At 43.7% G+C, this 11783-nt stretch overlaps 1 protein-coding gene across 1 annotated transcript in view; it reads right to left on the bottom strand.

The window, feature by feature from the left end:
* Positions 1-11560, bottom strand: part of EGFLAM (EGF like, fibronectin type III and laminin G domains) — an 82691-nt gene extending 71131 nt beyond the window's left edge. Inside the window, exon 1 of the mRNA XM_057364692.1 lies at positions 11263-11560. Coding sequence (XP_057220675.1) covers positions 11263-11371 — 109 coding nt within the window. The 5' untranslated portion in view covers positions 11372-11560. The remainder of the gene's footprint in view (positions 1-11262) is intronic.
* Between the last annotated feature and the right edge of the window lie 223 nt (positions 11561-11783).

Here is an 11783-nt window from a genome sequence, read left to right as displayed (position 1 = left end):
AAAACCAAAAAAACCCCAAACTTAATACTCATTTCTCTGAATCAGTCGCCTACCACTGCATCAGACCCTGACAAAAGGAAATCCTCTGGGTCATCTGGATGCTGCCACACTGAGCAGGTAACAGAGTCCTATAGAGGCATTGTGGTTTTTGATCCAAACCTCTGGAGCACAAATCTTTGGAGACTAACCTGACCTCCATTAATCCTTTAAAAATACTGCTAAAGAAACAACAATGAAAATAATCCCCCAACATTTTAATGAATAACAGGCTTGGACTCATGTGATGTTTTTCTGATGCATATATAGCATCTGTTATCTGCCCCAGGGACATCTGAGGTGACGGTCACTGGGGTTTTAGAGCCCAAGGAAGGAATGAAGGAGGCAAAGCTCAGAACTTAAGCTACAGGGCAACACCGTGAATCCCATTAAGAAGGAGCAGGCACAGTCGCTGGTGACTTTGTCGTGGCTTTTCCTGCTTTACCTTGGCCCTGCAGATCACTGAACAGAAAGGCAGCAATGGGAAGCCCCAGTTCTCTCCTTACACTTCTTCCTGGAGCAAGGCTTTGCTCCTGGAAGGCTCCAGCTTCAGGAAAGGGAAGGAGAGAGGAGGAGAGCTCTGCACAGTACAACAGTGACTTCCAGGAGTGAAAACGAAATTATTTTTTAAAAAAGTAGTAATTCCTTTTAAAAAAATGGAGATAGATAGATAGATAGATAGATAGATAGATAGATAGATAGATAGATGATAGATAGATAGATAGATAGATGATAGATAGATAGATAGATAGATAGATAGATAGATAGATAGATAGATGATAGATAGATAGATAGATAGATAGATAGATAGATAGATAGATAGATAGATAGATAGATAGATAAAAACTTCTAGCTGTGGATGATTATGCCCCAGACTCACTTTTGGAGAATTCCTGGTGCTGAAAGTTATAAAAAGCAGGGAACCTCATATCTCTGAGCAAAGGTCTAATTTGTATCTGTCTTGTCCCAGTCAAGGAGCACGTGGGGCAATCTCTAGTCAGCGCTTGTAAACTTGTATTTTTAATAATTACCGCTCAGAGGCCAGTTTGATTCACACRAGGGCATACACTGCACCTGGATAACCTGGTGAAATTTTTCACCTAATGGAAGTACTTTCCACTTCTACAGTAAATGGAGTGTAGATGCCTTTTAAAGCCCCCACTGAGACACTCCACTTGGAAAACCTCCAGTGCATTTCTGGCAGTCTGAGTCAAAACCTATCACTCACTCCCCTAAAACCCAGGCTTGTGCTTTGCCCACTGAAGCCCCAGTGCTGGGTCATGGCTGACTAACTCCTGACATCTCTGCAGCACCTTGGCCTGGCAGAGGAAACTGGTAGCCACGTTCCTATTCCTGGAGAAACTCACCTCTCCCTACTCCAGCCTTGTCCCTGTGGATGTGTCAGTGACTGCCAGGCTGCAGCCAGCCCTGCCTGCCACCAGCACCCTCCCTGCCCTGTCATGGCCTGCCTTCTCATCAGCTGCTTCAACAGTTTTCAAACAACTCTGAAAAAAATGTGTCTCAGAGATTAAGTGCCAGAAGGCAGCTGAAATCAAGCAACAATGTGTCACCATGCCTGTGTACTAGACTTTAATAGTCAGTGAGAAAGGCTGCTTAAGAGCCAGCATGCCAGCAGCGTATCCAGGCATCCCCTCCAGCCTTGTSTTCATTCATGGTTTCTTACACTGGGACTACACTGGGAACATCCATCACATGAAAACCCACCCAGCCTGGTGGGCAGCATTGAGCAGCAGCTTTCCAGCCTGGTGGGGTGGCACAGAGAGCTGCAGGAGGGACTCTGCACACAAGGGAAACGGTGCCATTTCAGTGTAGTTTCACCCTACCACGGAGCAAAGGCAGCTGCACACCGCCAATGGCAAGAGAGAGGTCTCACACTTTCCACTCTGCCACCACCCCACTTGCTCCAGGCATTTCTCCACTCATTCCTATCCCAGGGCTTCTCCTCCCCCCTTTTTGCCTTAATTTGAATCATCTAATAAAATTCACGACATTTCCACCAGAAAAAAAAAAAAAAGGCTGTTCTCTTTTCTCTCGTGGGTTATACATCTAGGAATTGTGCTAGGAAACACAAACACGGGAGAGGCTTCACAAACAGCTGTGCTCCAAAACCAGGGGAGGCAGAAACAGGAAAACACTAACAAAGTTGATCACACAGTGCTAATTCTCATTACTGAGTCTTAGGCTATTGGTGGGGAAAAGAAACTCTGCTAAGCAGGTTATTACTGCTCTGAAACAAAATGATAAAAACAGAGAAAAGTCATCCTGCTGCATTTTCTGAGCTTTTATAACATGGGTACAATMCAAAAGAGAACCACATCTGAAAAACTTTGTATTTATTATCAGAAAATACAGTTCCATTATACATATATATATTTATAAAAGTTAAAAGGCCATTTAAACTCTAAAAATGCCAAATAACACAAAAATTTCTTTTCCCATCAATGAATATGACTTATTTTTCTGGTGTTTGCTACCCAAATCTTATCATCTCAATGGGACACWTGGCAGAATTGTTCATGATATTTGAAAAACGTTCTCTTTGATGTCCCTTAATCTGTTTGTTTTTTCTACTACACATTTTTCTCTTGCTGAAACAGAGAACAAACAGCTCTTGCAGAAATGTCTTACTTAGTGCAAGAAAAAAATTCAAGGGGAGCTTCCCAAAAAGTGTCAGATGGAAAAAAATTACAATCAGACAATCACACATGCACTGCATACACACATGAAAAAAGATTAAAGCACAAAGAGGACAAAGCTGACAATGTGACAGGCAACAAATGTGCAGGGGGAGGACATGRCATGCAGCATTTGGGTTCCCAAAATCCCTCCAAGTCCCCAGTGATTGTTTTGAAGCTCATTATTTGTGGACACAAACGGTCTGGTCACACCCCACAAAGTATCACAAAAATCAGCGTGTGGGTTGGTTATCCCTGAGGTTCTGGCACTGGCCTCACACAGCTACACAACACAAAGGGTGGCAACCTCCCATTAAACACTTTTGTACTGRTCACATGCCAGTAAATGCTCATTTCTCTATAGAAAGCAGAGCAGTTGGTCCAGTTGGTGTTTTCAATCCATGATGGGTGGAGAACAGCTCAAAGGAGGCTAAACCTGAGAGCTGAAACAGGTATTTCCAGGACATCCTTGTGTCACTCTGCAAAATCACAGAGGAAGTGAGCTGAAAGGCACCTCTGGAGATCACCTAGACAAAAATCCCTGCTCAGAGCAGGCTCAGCTGCACCAGGCTGCATGAAACTTTGCCTAAAGGGTTTGAATAGGTCTAAGGACAGAGACTCCACAACACTTCAGTCTAAATTCTCAGTCACCCTCACAGAAATAATAGTATTTTCTTATGTTCCCTTTAACAGTCCTGCTTTCCCTTTGTGCCCATTGCCCCCTGCCCTGTCACTGTGCACCACTGAGAAAAGCCTGGCTCCATSTCCATTACTCCATCATTTATACACATTGGCATGGTTCCCAAAAGTGTTTTACTTCCAAAGCTTAACTGTTCCTCTTAGCCTGTTACCTTTTATTCATTTTGTGACCCTTTGCTGTACTCATTCCAGTGTGTCCATGTGTGTCCTCTGTTTTACTGGGCAGCCCAGAGCTGGACCCAGTGCTGCAGGTGTGACCCACCACCAGTGCTCTGTAGACAGGAAGGATCACCTCCCTCGACCTTCAGGAAACACTCCTCCTAAAGAAGTCTGGGATGCTGAAAGTGCACATCCATTAGGGCTGCCGCTGCACAGTGACCCTAACTTGCTCAATTGCAGCCGTGATTTYATTGAGGGCTGCTGAAGGCCGGGTCATGGAGAAAATCCGGCATCTTCTCAAGGAGCAGGAAATTCTTCCCYGACTCAGTTCCTCCATAAGAAATGGGAAAATTTCAATACCTTCTGCAGTCAGCAAGTCTCTCCATTCACCAGCACTATCAGTTAAAACAGAGGAAATTCTTTGTGTCTGCTGAAGTGACTGAAATAGCTGTGGTTTTTAAACCTGAATCCCTGCACTGATTTATTGTGGGGCATGTCCTGTATATTCAAAGAACCACTAACAAGCAGCAGGATGTGAGAGCTGAGAGACTGACAGGGAAGGACAAAACCCTCTTTGGTGCAAGAGACAATGAGACATGGAAATATATTACAGCATAAAGAACAAATACATGAGGAAAAAAACAGCTCAGGACACAGGCACAGCTATGGTGTCCACACAGCTAGTATCCAATGCTCCCTAATCCTCTCACAGCCTTCCCTGCTCCACTGTCTTCTGCAGCCTGTAGAGCCCAACCCTTCATTCCAAACATCTACTGGGGCTACCTCATGCCAGCCATGTCCTTTACTTGGCATCAGCTGGTTTGAACAGCTTGTTTTTCCCCTTTAAACCCATTTTACGTGCTGTGCTGTTCTCTGTCCAGAAATCCCTGAAAGAATTACCTATATTCTGCATGTTTCTTCGTCCRTGTAATGATCCTATGGCTCCACAGGGATAAATGGCTGGAAGGGCCCCATCTCACCCTACTGAGTGAGTCCTTTGGCAYACACACGGACAGAGAAACTGTTCTTGGCTGCAAAGTTCAACTCTGCCATTGTGATTGAGCAATTAGGATGGGAACATTAACAACCTGCTCATCACAGGTTCACATGGGAATGAGAATATCATGGAATGGGAATAGGAACTAAAAATGCCAGCAGGACACCAACCTCCATGCATGGCTGGAGCATCAGCTGCAATGCCAACATCTCTGTAAACAGTCATCTTCATAAAATGCTGCTTACTTTTGGAAACATGTTACCTTCTCTGTAATTGTCTAGAAAGCAGGATATGAAAGAGACCTCACATTTCAGTTCCAAGGATCAGATTCTGGCTTCTGCAATCTCTAATTAAACCACAAAAATTTTGGTCCTAGACACGTACTTTCCATCATTTGCAGTTTGACAGGTTTTGCTCATGGTTTGGCTTCTTTTTTCCTAAAATGATATTCTAGTTGAAATTTTTCATGCATAAAAGCAATTAAACTTGAGTGAAATACTGTATAATTTTTGCCCTTAGGATTTTTTTATCAGAAGATTTCTGAGCCCAGCAACACAAAGCCTGTCTTGATTTWAAACTTTGTATGTGCAACAATACCTCTGGCACAGCAGAAGGATCAAAATTATTTCTGTATTTGAAAGAAGCATGATCAACATTCACAGGATGCTCATTTCCCCTCGTTTTAGAAAGACAATTTGAATTGCAAGTTCCAAATGTATATAGGTATTGATATTTTCCTATACCATCATTTTCATCAATACCAGCAATTTTCAACTACTTTTAAAATTGAGAGAGGTGTGAAGAATAATCTGGCTTGGGATTCTCCCAGCTTCAGAGATCTTTCTGTGTGAGTTACACTGCACTGACTGGCCTCTAAGGACATGGGGAAACTCAGAAYCACACAGTGTCCACTTCTCAGAAGAACTGCCCTTGACACAGGGCTATCTGCACTGTTGTATAGAAAGTGTTTATTAGCTGTAAGGTTAACATATATAACGGGAAAGAAGAGGAAAGAAATGGAAGAACTGGCATGAACCTGATGTATTTCACATTATACACCTCTCATCTGCAGAGTTTTATGGATCATCACACAGCGTATCATTATCTRGGTTTGAGTTAGGCACCTGGTTGTGCTGCAGCTTTCCCACTAAGCCTCCAATTTTCAGTGGCTTATGCCCTCCTGAAGCTGTTACATTCAGCTGTTCTTGTTCTCAGCTCAATGGCTCTGAAAAGTCTGAAAAAAATAATGTTATCTTTTGCTGTGGTTTGGATGGTCATGTTATACGAAATAACTAATTTGGGTTTTATGTGTAAGCATCTTCACTAAAAATAAAAAATTACAGGGATAAAATCTTGCCTAGCCTTACCCAAAAGTAYTTCCTTTCAGTTGGAATTCGTTATGAAGAGCATGTTTGGGGATCTGTTTGGTTTGTGGGATTTTAGATAGATCATTTGTTTGCACAGAAATCAATTAGGAAATTTTATTCATGATCACACAGCTAACATAATCTCCTGTGTGTCTGTGATTGAGAAAGTCTTACATTATGTGATCATAGACCACCACTGCACTTTCACTGATAAATATGGGACTCAATGTTCCACTCAGTAATGAAATAATAAACTCTGCAAATACCTATTCATGCCTATTGTCTTAGATTACAGGTATTTTTAATAGCCTTTAATGACTTTTAATATAAGAAACTTTCTATAAGCATTTTAGAGTTTCATTCCCTCATGGTGGAAAACTTGTGAAAAGGTCCTATCAATGCTGTCTTGAGGACATGAGGCAACGTTTATTACTTTTAGAAATTAATATTATTTTCAATAAGACCACATTAAAGGACCATAAAGAGAAACATGCAAAAATTTGAGAGCAAATATAAGCGTGATTGGAGTAGTTACAAACTTCCAAGTATACTCTCAGCTAATCAATCAATGAGGGGTACTGAGAAGAACTCATGCCCTGAAATTTTTTGTTTAAAACAARGTACTATTCTGCTCCTCAGGATGTCTTTTGGGTGACTGACATTCAGAATCCCKGCCATTAGGTTCAAGGTGAGGGTGATTGTTGGATGTACACATCACACAATGCTGAGTCCTGTCTAGTCCAGTGTCCAGAAAAAGACAGCTTTTTCTTCAAGGCACACTAGAAGACACTGAGAAAATCACTTACATATTATCACTCAGTCAAAGCCTAGTAGCATTCAGTAAAATTGGGGTACAGCTGTGATGAGCACCCTACAGGGGTCTTATTGCTGTGTAAAGTGGCATGGTTGGAAAAGGCTAAAAGCATAAAACTGCTCTAATTCCATTTTTAAAAATGGAAATCTGGCCTGTGAAGGACTGGCAAAGCATCAAAGACAGTCTGTGATGCCTCAGGACAAAGATTTCCCAAGGATCATTCTAGTGCCCTAACTCCAAAACAATCCCTCCTCTCTGAAGCATCACTGTGAACCCCAGTATGTGGTATAGGTATAATTCCATCAATATTTAAAATGCCTTGGCTAATTTTACCTTTATGAACACTGGTGGAAGTCTGAATAGTCATTTCAGATATTGGCACTGGGAAAACTGTGCCCAAGAAAAACATTTACAGAAAGTTTCCTTGTACAGAGGAAGATAGAAATATAATGGTGGAAAGGGCACGAGACATTTTGCTGTGAGTCTGACTAAAGCCAGAAGTCATAATTCAGARTGAGTAACAGTGACATACAAAGTAATATGCTCAAAGTAATTCACCGCATTCCCTTTGCTGCCCTGGAGAGTATTATCAGAATGCTCAAATCTGCATGAGGTGGTGATGTGATTGATCAACTCACAGGATTTACCAGACTAAGCGCCCCAGAGGTACAAGAGCAAGTCCAGTCAAAATGAGAATGTCATAAAGTGCTGTGATGCAACTTACACCTGAATGTGACAAACAACAAATACATATATAATTATTGATTTTATTGGTGCTGAGGACACCAGAAACTTTTGAAACTAAAAGAGAATGATACTAATGTTCCCCGAAATAAATTATTCACATCTTCTTTATTAGATCTAGCTCACAGATATGCACTGTCTCTGACAGCTCTACATCCCTCATGTTAGGAATCATTTGGCTTCAGTCATTCCTCTTCCTAGACACTTCACATTCAGCCGCAAATCAACCTTACCCTTGCACGCCTTACATGTGGGATTTATTATGACAGTGAATAMGAAATCATCCTGTTGTTGTTCCAAAAAATTCTAATATTTAAAAACTCAAATAAGCATCTTCTTTCCCAAAGTCTGCTGCATTTTTCATATCTGTAGACCTGATTTCAAGGCAATTTGACCTGTTTTGATACATAAAAACAGCTAGACTTTCAGAACAGCTAGACTTTCAGAAGTGTTCCATATCTAGCAGCTCTTATTATAGTCAGATTTTTAAAGAATTCAAGTGTCCCACTGCCAAAGCCTTTGGAAAAAAAAAGTCATTCACTATAGTGCTGACCAAGGATCTGTACTCTTTTGAAATCTGGCCCTGATATTGAGTGCTACCCTCTTGTAAAGTCTTCAAAATTTAACTGACTCCTCCAGCATTTACACAGAAAGCCGGTGATGTCTTCTGCTATGGACATCTGGGAAAGAGATACAAGCCAAATTCTTTATTTCTATTAGCTGGCAAGCATAATATATTTACAAAAGGAGAAGCATTCCTAGGCATCAGATATGATTATTTTTGTTCTCCATGCAGACCAACTTACATGTTTTATTATTCTACAGGGTGTTGGAATTTTACAGTCTGTTACTGAAGAAGTATCAGTGCAATATAGTGCAACAGCTTTATGCCATGAACATCCACAGGACTGGTCAGCTCTTTCCCCTAAAATTCTCTAAAATCMTACAGCCATTAAAATTAAATATTGTGTTTATATTAGTAGCAGTGTCACACACTGGGAGCTAGTTTTAGACTCCCTAATCTACAAACAGTTGAAACTTGAAACAGAGGTGGTGAAAACCTGTGTCTTTCCAGAAGGCAAAAGCAGGAAGACAATGTGAAAGAAGCAGTRTGAGTGCCAGCTTCTGGGAATACAAGATATAGAGAATCCCAGGCTAATCTGTTCCCAGCTATACTGTTCACCACACGGTGTCTAAGGATTTGTTTTAAGCCCTTCCCGAAGAGTCTGTCATCCCGTTTCCTTGTCTCCAGAAAACGTATTATGTAACTGTAAATAAATGTTCAAATGAGTTTAGCAGTCATCGGGWTGTTTTGTACTTGAGTACAACAGCCTTTTCCCCTGAAGATTAATTTAAGAAGTTGAATTTGTGGCCTTTTTACTATATATTTTTAACTTCACAGATTTCTCACTTTGCTGCTTTCTTGGGATTACAAAACTTATCTTTGTAAGCCAAATTCTGAACTGAAACTTGGGGAAAACAGAGATGCATTTTATTATCTTCTTTTACTATCTTCTTTTGACCCACAGGACCTCCAAGTCAGCTTCTGTTACAGAAGATGAACTGGTTTTATGACCTCTCTCAATATAACCTTTTGCTTTCACCTCAGTTACAATTCCTGTACAAGCCACACTTCTGTTAATGTTTAAAGGGCAAAGTGAAAGAAAAGAAAATCCTGAAGAACTTTTTATTGTCTTATCTCTTCTTTACTCACTGAATGCGTGAGTATTTTGGATGTGTGAGTAAATGATAGTTCTTTTCTATTCTTTACCACCCAGCATCTGATAGGGCAGAGATGTTCCAGCTACCTGGAACTACACCTGTTTTCAGAGTCTTGAGAGAAATGTTTCACAGTAAGGACCCAGTCATGGGATTCTCAGAAGCCCTCAATTCCAACAGCCCCTGGCAAAATTCAGATGGGATTTAAACCATATATATACTGCTGCACACAAGCTGTCTGGGGATTTCCCTCTCCAAATCTTGCTACAAGTGGATTTTCAAATTTTTGCAGAGATTTTGAAAAAAATTTGCCCAATAAAACTCATTAGTTCTTAATACAGCAAAAGAAGCAATAAATTAATAATTGAATCAGTGAACCCAAAGCATGTTAAAAAAAAAACAACAAACCAAACATAAAACGTGTGCTAACAAAAGTAAGGTAAACATAATGTTACCATATTAATTAATTTCCTTCACAACAATGCAATTAGTTTCCAATCTTTAAACTGTTTTAATTTAATGCACAGAAATACACTTTTCTCAGGTCTGCCATTATGCTGTGACTGGGGGAAACAAGTACACCAGTATGTTACAAACMAGGAATATTTTAAAATATTTACACATTTCCCTCCCCATCTTCACATATCCAGTACTTTTAATGCAAGCCACTAATCATCTCATTCACAGCGACTGTCTGCCTAATTTCCTCAAGTACTTAATGGTGGCTATTATGACAACCAAGGATCATGGGACTAGATCCCTAGGAGACAAGGTCAGACCAGTAAAATTAGCCATCTGTCCAGTAAGGGTTTTAAGCTCAGGCTGTATCTAAGTATTAAGTTTCCAACTGTACAGGCATTTGTTTTCCTCTCACATAAGCAAGAGAAGGCACAACAGTGATTCTAAAAACCAGCAATAAAAATCTTTCAATGCTGTGGGACAGATACAAAAAGGATCTACAAACACTTCGTGGGATGAGGCAGAACTTAACTAAACTTTTTGTATTTTAAATTGAACTGATCCCAGTGAACTCAGCGATAAAAGTCAGTGTTGGCCACAAAGACTCCAGGATAGTCCTAATGTTTGAGACAGTCTCAGGCATAATTATCTTCTCTTAGCGCTACAGTTTGTAAAGTATACAGAATGTCAAACTTCACCATGCACTGTGTCCCATCTCATTGTTTACATTTAACCTTACTGTTTCATACACTGCAGACTGTAAAAGGGCTGTAAAAGCTGCTCAGACTCAGGGYTTTAACTTTCAGCCTCTAAGGACCRTGCACGACCTCCTTGATCAGCGTGCAAACCTCCCGCCGACAGCCGTGGGAATTCTCCCGCAGGACATGAGCAGCGCTCAGCCAGGAGCAGGACCAGGAGGCACACCACATCATGCTTGGGTTCACAACAGCCACATTTTGGGGACAAAAGCATTGCTTCTCTTGTAATTTGTCTTTCATATTTACTACTCTATGCCTTATGTTACTCGCTGCCACACACACAAATGTCACAGCCATGGCATAGCCTCCCCGACAGGTCACCTCTGACTGGCTCAGAGGTTCACCTGGCTTCTAACTCTGCTCACGCAGCACCGCAGGTAACGGGATGCAGGGAGAGCCGGATAAAAGCTTTGCCAGTTTCTTCCAGTTGCTGCAGCCCGGTTCTGGTCTATAAGCCGAGCGCGCCCACCGGCACTGGGCATGAGACATCGGAGTAAACGGATCATACACCGATCCCTCAACTTCACTGCTCCCAGCGGCACACTCGCTGCCATTGCCTGGGCATCCTCTCCTCGCCGTGAGAGAAGGGCAGGGGCTCGCAGAGAAGGGCGAGGAGCGGCCGCWCCGCGCTCACTGATGGGGGCGCGGCTGCCCGACCTCCCGCACTGCCCCGCTGCCCACCCGGGGTCTGCCCGGCCCCCCGGCGCCTGTCCCCGGCCCGCGGCAGCCCCAGCACTAAAGGGACAAGGAACTTTGCCGGTGCAAGCGTGTCGCGGGGCGGGCACCCATCGTCTGGCGCTGCCGCCCGTCCTACCTTGCCGGCGGGGGATGTTCCTGCGCGGCGTGGCCGCGCACCCGATGCACGAAGTCAGCAGCAGCAGCAAGGCGAGGCAGCGGCGGTGACAGCCGCCCGGCACCTCCATGTGCGCCGTGTCCCCCAGCCGAGCAGGGAGCTGGGGCCGGTGGCCGCGGCCGAGGGGCGCCGCCGCGCGTCCCCTCCGGGCGGCAGCCGGGTGCGGAGCGGAGCGGGGCCGGCGCGGAGCGGAGCGGACAGTGGGGCTGGGACTCGAGCCGGGCAGGGACGGGGAGGGACGGAGGGAAGGGGGGAGGAGGCTGGGTCCGGCCCTTTGATGGGATTACGGCCGCCCGGCGCGGGGCACGGCTCGGCACCTCCCCCGCGGGGCGCCGCCGCCCCGGCTCTCCCGGCACAGCCCCGCTGCAGGGCAGGGGTCGCGGCGTCCCCTGCCGGGAGACCCCCGGGCCGGAGAGGTGTCCCCCTGCCCGCGGGGAGGGCGCTCAGGACCCACCGCCGGGTACCATAGGGCGGTGTGTCAC

This window comes from Malurus melanocephalus, unplaced genomic scaffold (assembly GCF_030028575.1).
Source record: "Malurus melanocephalus ecotype Western Australia unplaced genomic scaffold, MMel_1.1 scaffold_41, whole genome shotgun sequence".
In the NCBI taxonomy this organism is placed as follows: Eukaryota; Metazoa; Chordata; class Aves; order Passeriformes; family Maluridae; genus Malurus; species Malurus melanocephalus.
Note: the sequence above shows the minus strand (reverse complement) of the source record. Positions and strands in the feature narration are given on the sequence as shown.